This window comes from Dendropsophus ebraccatus, chromosome 4 (genome assembly GCF_027789765.1).
Source record: "Dendropsophus ebraccatus isolate aDenEbr1 chromosome 4, aDenEbr1.pat, whole genome shotgun sequence".
Taxonomy (NCBI): Eukaryota; Metazoa; Chordata; class Amphibia; order Anura; family Hylidae; genus Dendropsophus; species Dendropsophus ebraccatus.
The window spans coordinates 6,339,502-6,362,808 of NC_091457.1; the positions used below are offsets into that span (position 1 = coordinate 6,339,502).

Here is a 23,307-nt window from a genome sequence, read left to right on the forward strand (position 1 = left end):
ATCCCATCTGAAGTGGCTGATGTAAACAAGTCTCTGGCAGGCTGTATCTGCAACATTGTAGCTTCTTTGTAATGCTGGAAGGGTTATTCTGAGGTCAAGTTGCTGATGAACTCACTATGATAAAGTCTCCCAGCATTACAAAGAGGCTACAGTGTTGCAGACACAGCATGCAAGGGACTTGTTAACATCAGCCGTCTCAGAAGGGAGGGGGGAGGAGGGGGAGACAGAGAGAAAAGCTCACACACAGATTTTTGTGTCTTCAGCAGAAAGCAGCAGCTGAGAACTGGGGGAAGGAGACTGAATAGATAATAAAAAGTATGGAAGGAATTGTTAGTCTTACCACGGGCAGCAACATATCAAAACTTATGTGTGAGTGGAGTACCCCTTTAAGTATCTTTGGAAGAACTTGAAAACATATAGTGTCCCTTCATTTGGAGGTAATGTTTTATATACTAGTAATATACCGTGTACTATGAACCTAAGTCCCTATCCTGAATATATTGTAAGTTGTGGATTTTTTGTACGTACAGTAAGGGTCTCCAGATCTTCTCTTACAGAAACACATAGGTATTGCATGCGGGACACTTGTCGCTTGCAGGTATTGTGTGACCAGAGTTCTCTCCCCTATTATGTGACACTATGGGCCCCTGGGGCCTTGCTCTTGCGTTTCTCTGGCTCTTTAGAGGGATATATAGGAGAGCTTCGGTGTCATACCTCCTTCCTGCTCGGCCGCCTCGCTGAGGTCTGGAAGCTTCTGCCCCGTGAGGTTCTGACTTCTCATCAGTTTATGTTCCTGAACAGGAAATACAGCTGTGATTAATGGTTTGGAGGGGAGAAGGGATAATATATCACCGGTTACTTTATCTCCTGTAAGAAAAGGAAGGGAAGAAGAATGAGATGGTTGGAAATATGTCAGCGTAGATATATAAAGATGGAGCCTATAGAATGAGAGATGGGACTGTGGTGGAGAGAGGGGATGATGAGAATGGAATACAGGTAATATGTAGGAAGGCAAGGATGGTATGATGGAGGATGGGATACCGGAGGATGGTATGATGGAGGATGGGATACCGGAGGATGGGATACCGGAGGATGGGATACCGGAGGATGGTATGATGGAGGATGGGATACCGGAGGATGGTATGATGGAGGATGCGATACCGGAGGATGGTATGATGGAGGATGGGATACCGGAGGATGGGATACCGGAGGATGGTATGATGGAGGATGGGATACCGGAGGATGGTATGATGGAGGATGCGATACCGGAGGATGGTATGATGGAGGATGAGATACTGCAGGATGGGATACCGGAAGACGGTATGGAATGAGGTGAGTAAAGGATAATGGAGGACGGTATGGAATGGGGTGAGGACAGGATACTGGAGGATGTATGGAATGGGGTGAGGACGGGATACTGGAGGACGGTATGGAATGGGGTGAGGACAGGATACTGGAGGACGGAATGGAATGGGGTGAGGACGGGATACTGGAGGACGGTATGGAATGGGGTGAGGACGGGATACTGGAGGACAGTATGAAATAGGGTGAGGACAGGATACTGGAGGACGGTATGGAATGGGGTGAGGACAGGATACTGGAGGACGGTATGGAATGGGGTGAGGACAGGATACTGGAGGACGGTATGGAACGAGGTGAGGAAAGGATAATGGAGGACAGTATGGAATGGGGTGAGGACAGGATACTGGAGGACGGTATGGAATGGGGTGAGGACAGTATGGAATGGGGTGAGGACAGGATACTGGAGGACGGTATGGAATGGGGTAAGGACAGGATACTGGAGGACGGTATAGAATGGGGTGAGGACAGGATACTGGAGGATGGTATGGAATGAGGTGAGGAAAGGATAATGGAGGACAGTATGGAATGGGGTGAGGACAGGATACTGGAGGATGTATGGAATGGGGTGAGGACAGGATACTGGAGGACAGTATGAAATAGGGTGAGGACAGGATACTAGAGGACAGTATGGAATGAGGTGAGGACAGGATACTGGAGGACGGTATGGAATGGGGTGAGGACAGTATGGAATAAGGTGAGGACAGGATACTGGAGGACGATATGGAATGGGGTGAGGACAGGATACTAAAGGACGGTATGGAATGGGGTGAGGACAGGATAATGGAGGACGGAATGGAATGGGGTTAGGACAGGATACTGGAGGACGATATGGAATGGGGTGAGGACGGGATACTGGAGGACAGTATAGAATGGGGTGAGGACGGGATCCTGGAAGACAGTATGAAATGGAGTGAGGACAGGATACTGGAGGAACGGTATGGAATGGGGTGAGGACAGGATACTACAGGATGTATGGAATGGGGTGGGCACAGTATAGAATGGGGTGTGGACGGGATACTGGAGGATGGAATGGAATGGGGTGAGGACAGGATACTGGAGGATGGAATGGGGTGAGGACAGTATGGAATGAGGTGAGGACAGGATACTGGAGGAGAGTATGGAAGGGGGTGAGGACAGGATACTGGAGGACGGTATGAAATGGAGTGAGGAGGGGATACTGGAGGACGGTATGGAATGGGGTGAGGACAGGATACTGGAGGATGGAATGGGGTGAGGACAGTATAGAATGAGGTGAGGTCAGGATACTGGAGGAGAGTATGGAATGGGGTGAGGACAGTATGGAATGAGGTGAGGTTAGGATACTGGAGGAGAGTATGGAATGGGGTGAGGACAGGATACTGGAGGATGGAATGGAATGGGGTGAGGACAGGACACTAGAGGACAATATGGAATGAGGTGAGGACAGGATACTGGAGAACGGTGTGGAATGGGGTGAGGACAGGATACTGGAGGACAGTATAGAATGGGGTGAGGACAGGATACTGGAGGACAGCATGGAATGGGGTGAGGACGGGATACTGGAGGACGGTATGGAATGGGGTGATGACAGGATACTGGAGGACGGAATGGAATGGGGTGAGGACAGGATACTGGAGGACGGAATGGAATGGGGTGAGGACAGGATACTGGAGGACGGTATGGAATGGGGTGACGACAGGATACTGGAGGAGAGTATAGAACGGGGTGAGGATGGGATACTGGAGGAGAGTATAGAATGGGGTGAGGACGGGATACTGGAGGAGAGTATAGAATAGGGTGAGGACAGGATAGTGGAGGACGGTATAAAATGGGGTGAGGACGGGATACTGGAGGACGGTATAGAATAGGGTGAGGATGGGATACTGGAGGAGAGTATAGAATAGGGTGAGGACAGGATAGTGGAGGACGGTATAAAATGGGGTGAGGACGGGATACTGGAGGACGGTATAGAATAGGGTGAGGATGGGATACTGGAGGACGGTATAGAATAGGGTGAGGATGGGATACTGGAGGAGAGTATAGAATAGGGTGAGGACAGGATAGTGGAGGACGGTATAAAATGGGGTGAGGACGGGATACTGGAGGACGGTATAGAATAGGGTGAGGATGGGATACTGGAGGACGGTATAGAATAGGGTGAGGACAGGATAGTGGAGGACGGTATGGAATAGGGTGAGGACGGGATACTGGAGGACGGTATAAAATGGGGTGAGGACAGAATACTACAGGATGTATGGAATGGGGTGAGGATGGGATACTGGAGGACAGTATAGAATAGGGTGAGGACGGGATACTGGAGGACAGTATAGAATAGGGTGAGGACGGGATACTGGAGGACGGTATAGAATAGGGTGAGGATGGGATACTGGAGGACAGTATAGAATAGGGTGAGGACGGGATACTGGAGGACGGTATAGAATAGGGTGAGGACGGGATACTGGAGGACGGCATAGAATAGGGTGAGGACTGGATACTGGAGGACAGTATAGAATAGGGTGAGGATGGGATACTGGAGGACGGTATAGAATAGGGTGAGGATGGGATACTGGAGGACGGTATAGAATAGGGTGAGGACAGGATACTGGAGGACGGTATAGAATAGGGTGAGGATGGGATACTGGAGGACGGTATAGAATAGGGTGAGGATGGGATACTGGAGGACGGTATAGAATAGGGTGAGGACGGGATACTGGAGGACGGTATAGAATAGGGTGAGGACGGGATACTGGAGGACGGTATAAAATGGGGTGAGGACAGAATACTACAGGATGTATGGAATGGGGTGAGGATGGGATACTGGAGGACAGTATAGAATAGGGTGAGGACGGGATACTGGAGGACGGTATAGAATAGGGTGAGGATGGGATACTGGAGGACGGTATAGAATAGGGTGAGGACGGGATACTGGAGGACGGTATAGAATAGGGTGAGGATGGGATACTGGAGGACAGTATAGAATAGGGTGAGGATGGGATACTGGAGGACAGTATAGAATAGGGTGAGGACGGGATACTGGAGGACGGTATAGAATAGGGTGAGGACGGGATACTGGAGGACGGCATAGAATAGGGTGAGGACTGGATACTGGAGGACGGTATAGAATAGGGTGAGGATGGGATACTGGAGGACAGTATAGAATAGGGTGAGGACGGGATACTGGAGGACGGTATAGAATAGGGTGAGGACGGGATACTGGAGGAGAGTATACAATAGGGTGAGGATGGGATACTGGAGGACGGTATAGAATAGGGTGAGGATGGGATACTGGAGGACGATATAGAATAGGGTGAGGACGGGATACTGGAGGACGGTATAGAATAGGGTGAGGACGGGATACTGGAGGACGGTATAGAATAGGGTGAGGACGGGATACTGGAGGAGAGTATAGAATAGGGTGAGGACGGGATACTGGAGGACGGTATAGAATAGGGTGAGGACGGGATACTGGAGGACGGTATCTTGTCCTGTACTTGTGGTATGGAGTGAAGGAGTGAGGATGAGGCAGATGAGATGGAGAGGACTGAGCGGTGCTGGGGGAGGAGGGAGAGGAGGAGTACAGGATGAGATGTCGTACAGCATGGCGGCTTCTCACACAATAACATTTCATCTTGTATCTTTACAATAGAAATCCTCAGGTATGAGGGAGACGTGCCGCATCTCTTCATGGTAACACGCCCCGTCCCCCGCCACAGCTGCAGCGGGAGCTTCACAAGTTGTTGACATCAAGTCAGGAAGGAAGGTATCCGGAGAGGATGATGTGTGTGAGATCCTCCATGGAGGTAACTCCTGAGCCGCCCTCCGCGCTGACACCACAAGTCATCAGACCCTTCCTGTTTATGTGGTCACAGCCCTCCGGGGTCCATCTGTGTCCCCCGAGTATAATAAGTCTCACCTGATACTGCAGGAGGTTGTGCTTATACACAGCAGCCAATCTGAACAAGCAGAGCTGCAGCGTCCAGCATGGGGGAGCTGCAGAGCCATGGATGAGATACATTGTAGCTAAGGTGGATACAACTGTATCACTTCTCTGCTGAGAGCAGGACTAGCTATGTACAATGTATCAGTCTGGAGCTCACAGAGCATTGTCTACACTGGATACAGCTGAGAGCAGGACTAGCTATGTATAATGTATCAGTCTGGAGCTCACAGAGCATTGTCTACACTGGATACAGCTGAGAGCAGGACTAGCTATGTACAATGTATCAGTCTGGAGCTCACAGAGCATTGTCTACACTGGATACAGCTGAGAGCAGGACTAGCTATGTATAATGTATCAGTCTGGAGCTCACAGAGCATTGTCTACACTGGATACAGCTGAGAGCAGGACTAGCTATGTACAATGTATCAGTCTGGAGCTCACAGAGCATTGTCTACACTGGATACAGCTGAGAGCAGGACTAGCTATGTACAATGTATCAGTCTGGAGCTCACAGAGCATTGTCTACACTGGATACAGAGCAGGACTAGCTATGTACAATGTATCAGTCTGGAGCTCACAGAGCATTGTCTACACTGGATACAGCTGAGAGCAGGACTAGCTATGTACAATGTATCAGTCTGGAGCTCACAGAGCATTGTCTACACTGGATACAGAGCAGGACTAGCTATGTACAATGTATCAGTCTGGAGCTCACAGAGCATTGTCTACACTGGATACAGCTGAGAGCAGGACTAGCTATGTACAATGTATCAGTCTGGAGCTCACAGAGCATTGTCTACACTGGATACAGCTGAGAGCAGGACTAGCTATGTACAATGTATCAGTCTGGAGCTCACAGAGCATTGTCTACACCGGGTCTGTAGAGGATTTTAGCTTCCAAACTGGAACTGTTCCCATTAACTGACAGCAAGCAGAGATCCTGATGGATTTATATATAAAAGTTGCAAAACTTTCCATTTAACAATGACACGGCAAAAAGTTTTCTCTTTCAGATAATCTCCACTTTTCCAGTACTTATCAGCTGCTGTATGTCCTACAGGAAGTGGTGTATTCTCTCCAGTCTGACACAGTGCTCTCTGCTGCCACCTCTGTCCATGTCAGGAACTGTCCAGAGCAGGAGAGGTTTTCTTTGGGGATTTGCTGCTGCTCTGGACATTTCCTGACATGGACAGAGGTGGCAGCAGAGAGCACTGTGTCAGACTGGAGAGAATACACCACTTCCTGCAGGACATACAGCAGCTGATAAGTACTGCGAGACTGGAGATTTTTAAATAGAAGTAAATTAGAAGTAATATAACTTTCTGACACCAGTTAATTTTAAAGAAAAAGATTTTGGCTGGAGTACCCCTTTAAGGTTGGATTTATAGACTTTACAGACATTAGGGTCATGCAGCAGCCCAGTGAAGTCGACTACAATGCAGAATAACTTTATAAAGAAGTAACAGGAGACAGATATAGATGAATCCCGTAAGATCATCATTGCTCACTGTCAGCAGATACTATCCACATGAGAACAGCGCCCCCTGCAGACTCACAGAGGCTCAAGCAGGAAATAACCATTTACCATCCTGATAAGAAAATAAATGAGGGTGAAAGAGGTGTGCAGCAGCTGCAGCAAACTCCACTGTATTATTATCGGCAGCTTATCCGCCGAGGGAAAGGTTGTAGAAGTATACAGGAGCTAATAAAGAGGCTATGCTCACCTCGCTGAATGATCCCACCCTCTGGACTCGTCTCAGCAGCGGCAGATCGCTCAGCCAATCAGTGACAGAGAAGGGAGAGCGCCCTGGGCAGTGATTGGCTGAGCAGGTTGTCACTGCTGAGATGAGCCCATCTTAGAGGGTGGGACATTCAGCGGAGGGCACCAGGGAGCGTAGAGAGGTAAGCATAGATACCTTAGGGCACAGAACCTGAATCACAGAACGTGCAGACCATGCATGAAGCTGCACGCATGATAATTCCGGGAGCGCCAAAAGTATTTAAAGGGGTATTCTGCTCAGACATAACTTGTGATATGTTGCTGCCCATGGTGAGACTAACAATTCTTTCCATACTTGTTATTATCTATTCAGTCTCCTTCCCCTAGTTCTTAGCTGCTTCTTTCTGCTGAAGACACAAAAATCTGTGCGTGAGCTTTTCTCTCTGTCTCCTTCTCCCCCCTCCTTCCTGAGATGGCTGATGTAAACAAGTCCCTGACTGTCTGTATCTGCAACAGTGTAGCTTCTTTGTAATGCTGGGAGGATTAATCTGAGGCAAAGCTGCTGATGAACTCACTGTGATTAATCCTCCCAGCATTACAAAGAAGCTACAATGTTGCAGATACAGCCTGCCAGGGACTTGTTTACTCAGCAGAGAGGGGGGGATGGAGAGAAAAGCTCACACATAGATTTTTGTGTCTTCAGCAGAAAGCAGCAGCAGCTGAGAACTGGGGGAAGGAGACTGAGTAGATAATAACAAGTATGGAAGAAATTGTTAGTCTCACCATGGGCAGCAACATAACAAAAGTTATATTTGAGTGGAAGACCCCTTTAAAAGTATTTAAATCTTCACCGGGCTGTACTGCTATAGCTGTGTGACTGTCAGTGCAGTGCTGCGAAGATTTAAATACTTTTGGTGCTACATGATGCCGGGAGGTCTGTTAATCCTTCGCGGTCTGCACATGTGCATGGGGCCTTACTATTTACTATATACTTGCCGCAGTATATACAACTTTTCCCTTGCAGGATAAACCTTTTAAGACCTATGCTCGCTGTCATTCAATAGGAATCGTTCACTTCTATTGTATAAAACCCTGTGCTGGTCATGTGACGGACACACGGCTGCAGGATCGGTTCTGTCACCAAAGTGTCTATCACAGCATTCCCAGTGTACTTATCAGCTGCTGTATGTCCTGCAGGAAGTTGTGTATTCTCTCCAGTCTGACACAGTGCTCTCTGCTGCCACCTCTGTCCATGTCAGGATCTGTCCAGAGCAGCAGCAAATCCCCATAGAGAACCTCTCCTGCTTTGGACAGTTCCTGACATGGACAGAGGTGGCAGCAGAGAGCACTGTGTCAGACTGGAGAGAATACACCACCTCCTGCAGGACTTACAGCAGCTGATAAGTACTGGAAGACTGGAGATTTTGGAATAGAAGTAAATTACAAATCTGTATAACTTTCTGATACCAGTTGATTTAAAAGATTTTTGCTGGAGTGCCCCTTTAAGGCGGCCATTGATCATAGACATGGTGGTCACTCACCTCCCGCAGCTTGGTCAGCTTCTGCAGTCGCACAGGTTGTATATGAAAATCTTTCAGCCCGGGGAATTTGGGGAATTTATTGCTACATTTCTCCGGGTTGGAAACAAATGCGTCTTTTATAGGTGACTCTAAGCTGGACTTATTCTTCTGCTCGGGCTCCATACTGTCCCAGGACAGGGCCCTCAGGAGCGGGGGACGGACCCCAGCTGCCCCAAGCTTAGAGTCAACAGAAGCTTGAGGCGGCCCTGGGACTTTGAAGGCCACACCAGTGAGAGCTGGAGCCTCGGCGGGTCGTGGGGGGTCGCCCCCCGGCTTCTTCAGGATGGATCTCTGCAGCTCCAGCTCAGGGATGATTCTGGACTTGATGACGGACGGTTTAGAGATGTCAGGGCCGGCGGCTTTACATGGGCTGCTCACAGGCTTAAGGGGGTCAAAGTTTTCCTTCTGTTCATGCAGGGTGTCCTTGGAGGCGGCTGTAAGGCTGTGAGGACGCGGGGTAAGCCGGCCCTGGGAAATCTTCCGCTGGTCATTGTCCTTCCGATCCAGCAATCCTTTGGTTCCATTCTACAACAATGGAAATGAGAAGAAGTTATATGGAGATGGTGCTGGAAAAGAGTCTGGATCAATGGGGGTCCGACCCTTTAGGACACCCCCTCCCCCCGGGCCATAGGCCTAAGTCTAAGCGGGTGCTGACAGTATGTATGACCAGAAGTAACAGCCACAATGACCCCCACCCATGGTTACTGCTGCAAGAACATTTCAATGACAGCAAGCGGAGATCTAACATGTCCAGTGATGACGGGAAGACGTGCGCAAGCTCTTATTGACTGGCTGCACAGTACTGGTAATCACTCACTGCCAGGAACTACTGAGCATAAGTGACCTGGACCGAGATACTGAGCATGTGTGACCTGGACCGAGATACTGAGCAGTTGTGAACTGGACCGAGATACTGAGCATGTGTGACCTGGACCGAGATACTGAGCATGTGTGACCTGGACCGAGATACTGAGCATGTGCGACCTGGACCGAGCTACTGAGCATGTGTGACCTGGACCGAGATACTGAGCATGTGTGACCTGGACCGAGATACTGAGCACGTGTGAACTGGACCGAGATACTGAGCACGTGTGAACTGGACCGAGATACTGAGCACGTGTGACCTGGACCGAGATACTGAGCACGTGTGACCTGGACCGAGATACTGAGCATGTGCGACCTGGACTAAGCTACTGAGCATGTGTGACCTGGACCGAGATACTGAGCATGTGTGACCTGGACCGAGATACTGAGCACGTGTGACCTGGACCGAGATACTGAGCATGTGTGACCTGGACCGAGATACTGAGCATGTGTGACCTGGACCGAGATACTGAGCATGTGTGACCTGGACCGAGATACTGAGCATGTGTGACCTGGACCGAGATACTGAGCATGTGTGACCTGGACCGAGATACTGAGCATGTGTGACCTGGACCGGGATACTGAGCATGTGTGACCTGGACTAAGCTGCTGAGCATGTGTGACCTGGACCGAGATACTGAGCATGTGTGACCTGGACTGAGATACTGAGCATATGTGACCTGGACCGAGATACTGAGCATGTGTGACCTGGACTGAGATACTGAGCATGTGTGACCTGGACTGAGATACTGAGCATGTGTGACCTGGACTAAGCTGCTGAGCATGTGTGACCTGGACTGAGATACTGAGCATGTGTGACCTGGACTAAGCTGCTGAGCATGTGTGACCTGGACTGAGATACTGAGCATGTGTGACCTGGACTAAGCTGCTGAGCATGTGTGACCTGGACTGAGATACTGAGCACGTGTGAACTGGACCGAGATACTGAGCACGTGTGACCTGGACCGAGATACTGAGCATGTGTGACCTGGACCGAGATACTGAGCATGTGCGACCTGGACTAAGCTACTGAGCATGTGTGACCTGGACCGAGATACTGAGCACGTGTGACCTGGACCGAGATACTGAGCACGTGTGACCTGGACCGAGATACTGAGCACGTGTGACCTGGACCGAGATACTGAGCATGTGTGACCTGGACCGAGATACTGAGCATGTGTGACCTGGACCGAGATACTGAGCATGTGTGACCTGGACCGAGATACTGAGCATGTGTGACCTGGACCGAGATACTGAGCATGTGTGACCTGGACCGAGATACTGAGCATGTGTGACCTGGACCGGGATACTGAGCATGTGTGACCTGGACTAAGCTGCTGAGCATGTGTGACCTGGACCGAGATACTGAGCATGTGTGACCTGGACTGAGATACTGAGCATATGTGACCTGGACCGAGATACTGAGCATGTGTGACCTGGACTGAGATACTGAGCATGTGTGACCTGGACTGAGATACTGAGCATGTGTGACCTGGACTAAGCTGCTGAGCATGTGTGACCTGGACTGAGATACTGAGCATGTGTGACCTGGACTAAGCTGCTGAGCATGTGTGACCTGGACTGAGATACTGAGCATGTGTGACCTGGACTAAGCTGCTGAGCATGTGTGACCTGGACTGAGATACTGAGCATGTGTGACCTGGACTAAGCTGCTGAGCATGTGTGACCTGGACTGAGATACTGAGCATGTGTGACCTGGACTAAGCTGCTGAGCATGTGTGACCTGGACTGAGATGCTGAGCATGGGTGACCTGGACTGAGATACTGAGCATGTGTGACCTGGACTAAGCTGCTGAGCATGTGTGACCTGGACTGAGATACTGAGCATGTGTGACCTGGACTAAGCTGCTGAGCATGTGTGACCTGGACCGAGATACTGAGCATGTGTGACCTGGACCGAGATACTGAGCATGTGTGACCTGGACTGAGATACTGAGCATGTGTGACCTGGACCGAGATACTGAGCATGTGTGACCTGGACCGAGATACTGAGCATGTGTGACCTGGACTGAGATACTGAGCGTGTACAGCCTGGACGGAGATACTGACAAAGTGCAAAAAGGACTGAGATACTGAGCATGTGTGACCATCGCACTGACATATTAAAATCACAATCTGTGACAAAGCCAAAACATTCATGGGTGTCACAGCAAGTTTGTAGCAGCAGATGGCACTACAAGAAGTAACATCAGGTGATGCTATACCAAGTATGTGACAGCAGGTGGCAGTATAACACGCACAGGACACAGCGCTTGCTTCTTATTGTCTGCTCATGGCCCCGTCCTCTCACCTGCGGTAAGGCTGCAGCTGCGGGGAAGACGTTGGGATACGGATCAGGTCCTGCACAAGGAAAGAAAAGTTTATTTCTCTAATCCACATAATTTAATGAAAGTATTTGCCCCCTTCTGCTGATAGCCTCAATGACGCCCACTAAAGTGTAATTACTGTATTATGCTTCAATTTATCAGGATCTCTGTTTGCTGTCTGTGAAGGGAAACCTCATTAGAGCGTATTGGTGGTCAGTTGTGTAATGCATTGGGGTGGGATCAGGGTGGTATGTACACAGTGATTGCTGCATTCATGTACAGCAAGCAGAGATCCTGAAATTTTTTTTTACAAGTAACTGAAAGTCCATAGACTATAATATTCTACAGTGATTGGAAACCTCCTTGTCATCCGTACTAGTTGCCCCTCATCCTCAGGCCCCTTCATACAGGACGCAGGAGTATTCATGGCGGCTCGCGGGCCGCCCGGGCTGTGGCCACCTCTCCCTCCACATTACTGAGTTCTCCGGATACCTAATATAGTCACAGTCAGGCCTGACACTAAATGCCGAAATGTAAAACAAAAAATCCCATGTGCCTGGCAGCGGAAGGCGGAATCCGACAGGAACAATGTTTCCTCATTTATGTGAACTATTATTAGTCGTCATTTATGGAGATTATGCGGGGGAGGGGGGAATTAGCGGATGATTGAAATCACCCAGCAACAGGGAAAATAGAACTATGGAAGATCAGGGGCCCAATCTACAGGATATGAGAGAAGCCATGAATAGTGCCTGGCAGGGCCGGACACACCATGGGGGGAATCCTTCCTGCCATATACCCCCTGGAACATATCATACAGCCCTGGAAAAGCTCTGATCATGTAACTGGCCATATATGGGCAATTACCATATAAGGACAGTTACATCATCCCTGGGGGTGGTCCAGTTCTGTAGCCCGCCTTCCTCTGCTCCTCCCCTGCAGAGCGGTGGTACTGCTGACAGCCACAATGTTATTCCATCCGCTAAAACAAGCAGACCAAGGACATAAGGACCATTATAAACTTAGTTACCACGTACATTATTATCTTGTCCCATGTCATGCTACACATGAGCAGAAATTTAGTGTCTGAACCTCAACCGCAGGCCCATACCAACCATAGCTCTGCCAACTAGCCAAAGTGCCTCATATAACAGTGTTAACCAGTCAGAGACATAGCAAGAATTCTCAGGAATGGGCCTCCCCCATATTTATGGTAAAGTGTCCCAGTACGCGTATCCCAGCCTTAAGTTGTGGTGTAACTGAGGAATAAAAGTACGCAAAACTGTGTTTGGGTATTGTAAGTTTCCTTTATGTATGACTATTCTACACCTATTGACTGCAATGATAAAAACTCCACATCCAGTGGTCACGTGTGAGAAAGTAAAGATCTTGGTCACATGACACTTCCTCAGGCAATTTCACTGTCATGTGTGCTCTGAGGGACGAGTCTCCCAGGTCCTCCTCCTTTTGGGTTGGAACCAGTCACAGCTACAACCTAAGTCCTACTCTCTCTCTAGGTTATTAAAGGGAATGGCTTAAAGGGAATCTGTCAGCACTTTTTTCTGGTTCTGAGGTGCTGACATTGTGAGGAAGGTGAGTGTCTGTTAGTGTGTGTGCTACCTTCCTTTTTCCACTCGCTGCTGTACTTTGTCTCCAATCTGGTCCGTAACTTTCTGCACAAGTGTCAAATAGGAGCAATGGTGCTGAGTTCGTGTCGCACTTTGGCACGCCTCACAACTACTTCCTCCTCCCAGCTTCACTTGAATATTCATTGAGGCCTCCCTTCGGCTTCCTGGAGACGTCATCTGTCACTGCGCATGTGCTTTTGATGCCAAGGGCTGCGGAACAATTTGCGCATGCACCGTAAAGCGTAGGAGCAGTGCAAGGCATAGGCCCCTGGCCCCCAGTGCGCCTGCGCCCCTCCTACACACTACAGCACAAGCGCGCGCAGCAGAGAGGTGGGGGCGCATGCGCGAACTAGCAAGGGCGCGCGCGGCCCTTGCCGTCAACCGCACATGCGCAGCGACAGCAGGCCCGAAATGCGGCACGAACGCGGCTCCATTACTCCCCTTTGACACTTGTGCAGAAAGTTACGGACCAGATTGGAGACAAAGTACAGCAGCGAGCGGAAAAAGGAAGGTAACACACACACCTTCCTCACAATGTTAGCACCTCAGAATCAGATTGAATGGCACCTGTGGGAATCCTCTGCACACAGTTGTGTTCCTGCAATGGACTAAACCTCTCATCCTCTGGGTCATTATATAACTGTGTGACCCCCCAACCCTACTGTGACTGTAATCCTCTGTACCCCAAAACAGTGCCCAAGTACAATGCCTGCCATCTAAAATACTGACCCCCTGCGCCATGTCTGTAAGACCATATAGACAATACAACCACCACTTCCTGCGCAGACAGGAAGTCAGTAGCTACGCCATGTCACTTCCTGTGCCAGTGCTGGGATCCATAGGGGAGGACTATAGCATCGTAGATTATAGGCCTATGGTTTCCCAGACTTTCTCCATGCTTTACCTGGTGCTGCGGGGAAGGTGAAGGAGTTGCTCCGGGTCGGCACGGGAGACACTCTGGGGCTTAGTGATTGTGAAGAGACTGTAAGGAAGGAGATGAGGGACATTCTGGTTACAGAACCACAAACGGAGGGATTGAAATACAATTTTATTCTATGTGACAGCGAACGATCCCTATAATACACAAACAACCTGTGGGGGGCTCGGAGAGGCTGCATCTGGAGCGGCGCCCCCGTCGGGTCAGGAATTTCTCACTGACTTTTTTGGCCTCTTCCAATAACTGCAGGTTCTTCTTCTTATCCTCCTCTGATATCCTCACGTCGGGCAGGCTGTCATGGACCAGATCGATCACATGACCATTGTTGTCTGAAAGAGAAGCGGATGAGCTGTTAATGGCACCAAAGTCTACTCCATCTGTATATAGGAACATAGCTCTAGACAAAGCGATTTTTAACGATAAACAATCGCGAACTAGATTGTTTAGATTTGAACGATATAACGATAATTCACACGATAATCGCTCAGTGTAATAAGGCCCCTACTGTCTTCGTTGACACCAGACTATGATACAGAATGTTTACGTCTGTTGTCAAACACATATGTCTTGTGCACCGGCCATGAATGACCGCTTGGCTACCATTAACCCCTTATTATTTCCAATAAATGAGTTAATGAGGCGGATAGATGAGGGCGAGGTGTCCTCTACATCCAGCCAGCTGCGTTACGTTATCACTGGTGACATTTTCCTATGTACTTGATTGATAAATTTCAAGGACCCCAACATTGTCCCAGGATAACACAAAGGAAAAACCTTCACCCAACATCAAACATATTGATCATCATGAGTAAAGGTATGATAGAACTGTCTAGAGGCATCTCAGGCGCTAACCGGGACCACCCTAACTTCTAACAAACACCTATATACTACCCTATCCTCAAGTAAATGCGTGTGGTCCCCCCTTTCTCCCCAGCAGACTCTCATGGACTACCCTGTCCCACGCAGATGCGTAAAGACCACCCCATTCTCTAGCAGATCTGTAAAGACCACCCTATCCCCCAGCAGATGTGTAAAGACCACCCCAGCAGATGCGTAAAGCACATCTTATCCCCCAGCAGATGGGTAAAGACCACCTCAATCCCCAGCATACGCAATAAAGACCACCCCATCCCCCAGCAGATGTGTAAAGACCACCCCAATCCCCAGCAGACGTGTAAAGACCACCCCAATCCCCAGCAGATGTGTAAAGACCACCCCAATCCCCAGCAGATGTGTAAAGACCATCCCAATCCCCAGCAGATGTGTGAAGACCACCCTATTCCCCAGTGGAAGCTCATGGACCACCCTGTCCCCCAACAGATGTGTAAAGACCACCCTATTCCCCAGTGGATGCTCATGGACCACCCTGTCCCCCAGCAGATGCATAAAGAACACCTCATCCCCCAGCAGATGTGTAAAGACCACCCCATCCCCCAGCATTTGTGTAAAGACCACCCCATCCCCCAGCAGATGCATAAAGACCATTACATCCCCAAGCAGATGTGTAAAGACCACCCCATCACCCAGCAGATGTGTAAAAACCACTCTATTTCCCACTGGATGCTCATGGTCCACCCTGTCCCCAGCAGATGCATAAAGAACACCTCATCCCCAGCAGATGAGTAAAGACCACCCTATCCCCCAGTGGATGCTCATGGACCACCCTGTCCACCAGCAGATGTGTGAAGACCACCCCAATCCCCCACAGATGTGTAAAGATCACCCCATTCCCCAGTGGATGCTCATGGACCACCCTGTTCCCCAACAGATGCATAAAGAACACCTCATCCCCCAACAGATGTGTAAAGACCACCCCATCCCCCAGCAAATGCATAAATAACACTCATCCCCCAGCAGATGCGTAAAGAACATTCCATCCCCAAGCAGATGTGTGAGACCACTCTATTCCCCAATGGATGTTTATGGACCACACTATCCTCAAATGTACACTTATGGAACAACCTATTCCCCCGAGAAGGTTTATGGACCACTCTATCCTCAAGTGGTCGCTCTTGGACCATCATATGTCCAAGTAGAAGATTAAGGACCACCCAATATGGATTATCCTATCCCCCACCAAATACTTCAACCGTATTAACTATGTTACTTATGGATGACCCTATTTCCAAGTAGATCCCAATAGACAAGCTTGTAACTATGACTTATAGACGACTTTATCCTCCAAAAGGACACTTCTGGACTACCCTAACAGCCAGGGGAGACTTATGGACCCACCATATCTCCAAGTAGAAGCTTACAGAATACCCCTTTGCCTAGGGGATGTTTGTGGACCACACTGTCCCAGAGTGGTCTCTTATGGACCATGCTATTCCAGAACAGATGCTTATGGACTACATTATCCTCCAGTGGACACTTATGGACCACATTATCCTCCAGTAGACACTTATGGACCACATTATCCTCCAGTGGACACTTATGGACCACATTATCCTCCAGTAGACACTTATGGACCACATTATCCTCCAGTAGAGACATCATCACATTCCCCAAAAGATTTCCATGAAATATCCCCTGAGCAGATTCTTATGGACCTCTCTATCTTCCAGTGGATGTATACCTAGCACTATGTTCCCCCCAGACACCTATGGACCACCCTGTCCCCCAGCAGACAATTAGGGACCACCATATACAACAGTGAACACTTGTGGACCACCTTATTTTTTAGCAGATGACCATAAACTAACCCTCAGCAGATGTCAAGAGTGGACAACCCAAGAGTGCCGAAACAAACACTTGACCCTTGGTCCAAACTGTATCCCAGACCTCTGAAACCCTCGTACACAGGACACTTTCCCCTCTACCCGGCCCCTGGCAGCCCCTCATACCCCTCATTCCTGGCACTTCTGCTGCTGTCACACTGCGATGTTCTGGAGACTGTTCCGGTAAACACTGCGGAGTGCTCCTCTCCGGACGGTATGTGTTGGCAGCCTATGTGCATATTTTGAAGTACTTACCATCAAAATAGAAAGTCGTTCTCCAGTCGTCTGCCAAGAAGTGATGACCAGACGTGCACCCGGCCACCCATTACCATTGGGGTATAAGTCATAGGTGTCTGGGGTGACGGCAGATAGATGGCACCATGGAGCAAAGTACAGCTGAAGAACCTAGAAATCCAACCTCAGGCTCAAGACGGTAACAATGTCCTCGTCTTCTTCTCGCAATGTTAAAGCGTAAAGTGGTGCTGAGGCCATTACCTCACAAGCAGCTCTTCCCCTGGAGAAGCCCCTAAAGAGCCCCCCCCCCCTAAGAATCCCCAGACACAGGGTCAACTGTGATCTTACCGACAGATATCAAGGAGCTCGCCGACGAGAAGGACGACCGGGACAGACGACTGGATCTGAAGGACGGACTGTGAGGCCTGCGGGACAAGATTAAACACGAGATCCGTCACTGTAAGGGTCTGCGCTGTATACACACATATAATAAAATAATGCTGTATACGATAGAAGCCCGGACTGTAGGGTACTGATGTGTGCATGGTATGGTGGTGGCCTCTGTATGTTATGTGGCAACCATATGTGGCGGTTTTATGTGGCCTCTGTTTGTGGCGGTGTTATGTGGCCTCTGTATGTGGCGGTGTTATGTGGCAGTGTTATGTGTCCTCTGTATGTGGCAGTGTTATGTGGCCTCTGTATGTGGCAGTGTTATGTGGCAGTGTTATGTGTCCTCTGTATGTGGCAGTGTTATGTGGCCTCTGTATGTGGCGGTGTTATCTGGGCTCTGTATGTGGCAGTGATATGTGTCCTCTGTATGTGGCGGTGTTATCTGGGCTCTGTATGTGGCGGTGATATGTGTCCTCTGTATGTGGCGGTGTTATCTGGGCTCTGTATGTGGCGGTGATATGTGTCCTCTGTATGTGGCGGTGTTATCTGGGCTCTGTATGTGGCGGTGATATGTGTCCTCTGTATGTGGCGGTGTTATCTGGGCTCTGTATGTGGCGGTGATATGTGTCCTCTGTATGTGGCGGTGTTATCTGGGCTCTGTATGTGGCGGTGATATGTGTCCTCTGTATGTGGCGGTGTTATCTGGGCTCTGTATGTGGCGGTGATATGTGTCCTCTGTATGTGGCGGTGACATTTACAGCATCTTACCGGATTCTTTCGAGACAGTTTTCCTCAAAACAATTTCCAGGTTCTGGCAGGATGATAGATGGAGGGACGCAGAGTCTCCCACCGGCCGCTGCATCCTGAGGAGAAGCACAAGATACAGGATGGATGGTGCAGAGGAACGGCACTAAACTGACATCCGAATGCATCATTGTCCAAATCACACACAGTGCACAGTGCTACTTCTCCTGTCCTGTACGCTGGGTGTAATCCTCAGTATATATATATACATACACAGTGCACAGTGCTACTTCTCCTGTCCTGTATGCTGGGTGTAATCCTCAGTATATATATATATATATACAGTGCACAGTACCACTTCTCCTGTCCTGTATGCTGGGTGTAATCCTTAGTATATATATACATACACAGTGCACAGTGCTACTTCTCCTGTCCTGTATGCTGGGTGTAATCCTCAGTATATATATATATATATATATATATATATATATATATATATATATATATATACATACAGTGCACAGTACCACTTCTCCTGTCCTGTATGCTGGGTGTAATCCTCAGTATATATATACACATATACATATATACACATACAATGCACAGTACCACTTCTCCTGTCCTGTATGCTGGGTGTAATCCTCAGTATATATATATACATACACAGTGCACAGTACCACTTCTCCTGTCCTGTATGCTGGGTGTAATCCTTAGTATATATATACACTGCACAGTACCACTTCTCCTGTCCTGTATGCTGACTGTAATCCTCAGTATATATATATATATATATACAGTGCACAGTACCACTTCTCCTGTCCTGTATGCTGGGTGTAATCCTCAGTATATATATACACTCAGCGGCCACTTTATTAGGTACACCATGCTAGTAACGGGTTGGACCCCCTTTTGCCTTCAGAACTGCCCCAATTCTTGGTGGCATAGATACAACAAGGTGCTGGAAGCTTCCTCAGAGATTTTGGTCCATATTGACATGATGGCATCACACAGTTGCCGCAGATTTGTCGGCTGCACATCCATGATGCCAATCTCCCGTTCCACCACATCCCAAAGATGCTCTATTGGATTGAGATCTGGTGACTGTGGAGGCCATTGGAGTACAGTGACCTCATTGTCATGTTCAAGAAACCAGTCTGAGATGATTCTAGCTTTAGGACATGGCGCATTATCCTGCTGAAAGTCGCCATCAGATGTTGGGTCCATTGTGGTCATAAAGGGATGGACATGGTCAGCAACAATACTCAGGTAGGCTGTGGCGTTGCAACCATGCTCAATTGGTACCAAGGGGCCCAAAGAGTGCCAAGAAAATATTCCCCACACCATGACACCACCACCACCAGCCTGAACCGTTGATACAAGGCAGGATGGATCCATACTTTCATGTTGTTGACGCCAAATTCTGACCCTACCATCCGAATGTCGCAGCAGAAATCGACACTCATCAGACCAGGCAACGTTTTTCCAATCTTCTACTGTCCAATTTCGATGAGCTTGTGCAAATTGTAGCCTCAGTTTCCTGTTCTTAGCTGAGCGGAGTGGCCCCCGGTGTGGTCTTCTGCTGCTGTAGCCCATACTGTGTACTGTGCGTTCAGAGATGCTCTTCGGCCTACCTTGGCTGTAACGGTTGGCTATTTGAGTCACTGTTGCCTTTCTATCAGCTGGAACCAGTCTGCCCATTCTCCTCTGACCTCTGGCATCAACAAGGCATTTCCGCCCACAGAACGGCCGCTCACTGGATGTTTTTTCTTTTTCGGACCATTCTCTGTAAACCCTAGAGATGGTTGTGCGTGAAAATCCCAGTAGATCAGCAGTTTCTGAAATACTCAGACCAGCCCTTCTGGCACCAACAACCATGCCACGTTCAAAGGCCTCAAATCACCTTTCTTCCCCATACTGATGCTCGGTTTGAACTGCAGGAGATTGTCTTGACCATGTCTACATGCCTAAATGCACTGAGTTGCCGCCATGTGATTGGCTGATTAGAAATTAAGTGGTAACGTGCAGTTGGACAGGTGTACCTAATAAAGTGGCCGGTGAGTGTATATACAGTGCACAGTACCACTTCTCCTGTCCTGTATGCTGGGTGTAATCCTCAGTATATATACAGTGCACAGTACCACTTCTCCTGTATGCTGGGTGTAATCCTCAGTATATATATATACAGTGCACAGTACCACTTCTCCTGTCCTGTATGCTGGGTGTAATCCTCAGTATATATATGCAGTGCACAGTACCACTTCTCCTGTATGCTGGGTGTAATCCTCAGTATATATATACACTGCACAGTACCACTTCTCCTGTCCTGTATGCTGAGTGTAATCCTCAGTATATATATATACAGCGCACAGTACCACTTCTCCTGTCCTGTATGCTGGGTGTAATCCTCAGTATATATATATATTATATATATATACAGTGCACAGTACCACTTCTCCTGTCCTGTATGCTGGGTGTAATCCTCAGTATATATATATAAAGCGCACAGTACCACTTCCCTGTGCTCTCTGGGCTGTATGGGGGTGGTGCAGCGGATGTTGCGCTGTATGTAGCAGAGCTGTGCGTGGCGGAGTGTCATCCCCGCTGGTCATGTGACTGGTCTCTTATAACAGATTAAACCCATTTCTGAGAATTTCGCCCTCGCTCTATTAATAGCCGCAGAATTTGTACAAAAACTTGAAGCTCCCGGGGGAAGAAACTGGTGAAAAATGTCAACATGAAGAGTGCACGATCCATCACAGCGGCCGATAGCGGCCAATCCTCACATCCCCTGCCGCATGGGGTTGGTGGCTATTACCCAGCTTTCCACAAACCCTGCAAGCATTATCTAACACTTGACAAACATGGCGGCCTGCTTCCTATAAACAGCGCCACCCCTATCCTCAGGTTGTGTGCGGTATTACATTGAAGTGTCTTTCACTTCAATGGAACTAAGCTGCAATACCGCTCACAAGCTGAACACAGGGTGGCGCTGTTTCTGGAAGAAAGCCGCCATATTTTTAGAATCCTGGGACAATCCCTTTTAAAGTAAGCCTCCATTTTTTAAGTTGCTTCATAAAAGATAGTCAGCGACCAACAGCTCCTCATATCTGAGCTTCCAGGGTCATGTGACAGTTACATCCAGGCACAGAGGAGGCTCACCTTGACTGGGGCAGGGGATGATGGAGGAGGAGAGGACGGCTGGGCTTCTCCAGGCTGCTCCGGCACTCCCGGTAGGGTGGGCATCCTGGACGGTGACCGGTGACTTGAAGGGGTCCCTGTCCTGGACTGACCATCCACGTCCAGCTGGCTGCGCACAGGAGGGGCGCCGGGGGGTCATCTGCTGTGAGCTGAAAAATAAACACATCAATAGGTTATATATATTATATACGCTTTATAGTGGGATTCCCCTGAGCACTGTGTGCTGTATATCTGGAAACCTGCCCTACTGTGCTGTATATCTGCTCTACTGTGCTGTATATCTCCCTCACTGTGCTGTATATCTGGAAACCTGCCCTACTGTGCTGTATATCTGGAAACCTGCCCTACTGTGCTGTATATCTCCCTCACTGTGCTGTATATCTGCCTTACTGTGCTGTATATCTGCCCTACTGTGCTGTATATCTGCCCTACTGTGCTGTATATCTGCCTTACTGTGCTGTATATCTGCCCTACTGTGCTGTATATCTGGAAACCTGCCCTACTGTGCTGTATATCTCCCTCACTGTGCTGTATATCTGCCCTACTGTGCTGTATATCTGCCCTACTGTGCTGTATATCTCCCTTACTGTGCTGTATATCTCCCTCACTGTGCTGTATATCTGCCTTACTGTGCTGTATATCTCCCTCACTGTGCTGTATATCTGCCCTACTGTACCCTATATCTCCCTCACTGTGCTGTATATCTGCCCTACTGTGCTGTATATCTGCCCTACTGTGCTGTATATCTCCCTTACTGTGCTGTATATCTCCCTTACTGTGCTGTATATCTCCCTTACTGTGCTGTATATCTGGACATCTGCCTTACTGTGCTGTATATCTGCCCTACTGTGCTGTATATCTCCCTTACTGTGCTGTATATCTGCCCTACTGTGCTGTATATCTCCCTTACTGTGCTGTATATCTGCCTTACTGTGCTGTATATCTGCCCTACTGTGCTGTATATCTGCCTTACTGTGCTGTATATCTGCCCTACTGTGCTGTATATCTCCCTTACTGTGCTGTATATCTCCCTTACTGTGCTGTATATCCCCCTTACTGTGCTGTATATCTCCCTTACTGTGCTGTATATCTCCCTTACTGTGCTGTATATCTTCTTTACTGTGCTGTATATCTGCCTTACTGTGCTGTATATCTGCCTTACTGTGCTGTATATCTCCCTTACTGTGCTGTATATCTCCTTTACTGTGCTTTATATCTGCCCTACTGTGCTGTATATCTCCCTTACTGTGCTGTATATCTGCCTTATTGTACCGTATATCTCCCTTACTGTGCTGTATATCTGCCTTACTGTGCTGTATATCTCCCTTACTGTGCTGTTTATCTCCCTTACTGTGCTGTATATCCCCCTTACTGTGCTGTTTATCTGCCTCACTGTGCTGTATATCTGCCCTACTGTGCTGTATATCTCCCTTACTGTGCTGTATATCTCCCTTACTGTGCTGTATATCTCCCTCACTGTGCTGTATATCTGCCCTACTGTACCCTATATCTCCCTCACTGTGCTGTATATCTGGACACCTGCCCTACTGTGCTGTATATCTGCCCTACTGTGCTGTATATCTGGACATCTCGCTTACTGTAGTATTTATTTGGATATATATTGTGTTGTCTCCCTATGTCCCCATATAGTAGTTAGGCACTCTCTGTGTCCCTATTTAGTAGT

At 48.7% G+C, this 23,307-nt stretch overlaps 1 protein-coding gene across 3 annotated transcripts in view; it reads right to left on the reverse strand.

The window, feature by feature from the left end:
* The window catches only part of IRAG1 (inositol 1,4,5-triphosphate receptor associated 1), a 101,707-nt gene that overhangs the window by 31,818 nt on the left and 46,582 nt on the right, over positions 1–23,307 (reverse strand). For 2 of the 3 annotated variants that reach the window (XM_069965041.1, XM_069965040.1), the window contains 8 exons: positions 21,585–21,772; positions 18,450–18,544; positions 17,640–17,716; positions 14,490–14,666; positions 14,305–14,382; positions 11,757–11,806; positions 8,543–9,106; positions 715–793 (listed from right to left, as the gene is read on the reverse strand). In XM_069965041.1, coding sequence (XP_069821142.1) covers positions 715–793; positions 8,543–9,106; positions 11,757–11,806; positions 14,305–14,382; positions 14,490–14,666; positions 17,640–17,716; positions 18,450–18,544; positions 21,585–21,668 — 1,204 coding nt within the window. In that variant the 5' untranslated portion in view covers positions 21,669–21,772. The remainder of the gene's footprint in view (positions 1–714; positions 794–8,542; positions 9,107–11,756; positions 11,807–14,304; positions 14,383–14,489; positions 14,667–17,639; positions 17,717–18,449; positions 18,545–21,584; positions 21,773–23,307) is intronic. The other variant, XM_069965042.1, reaches the window with a different exon arrangement.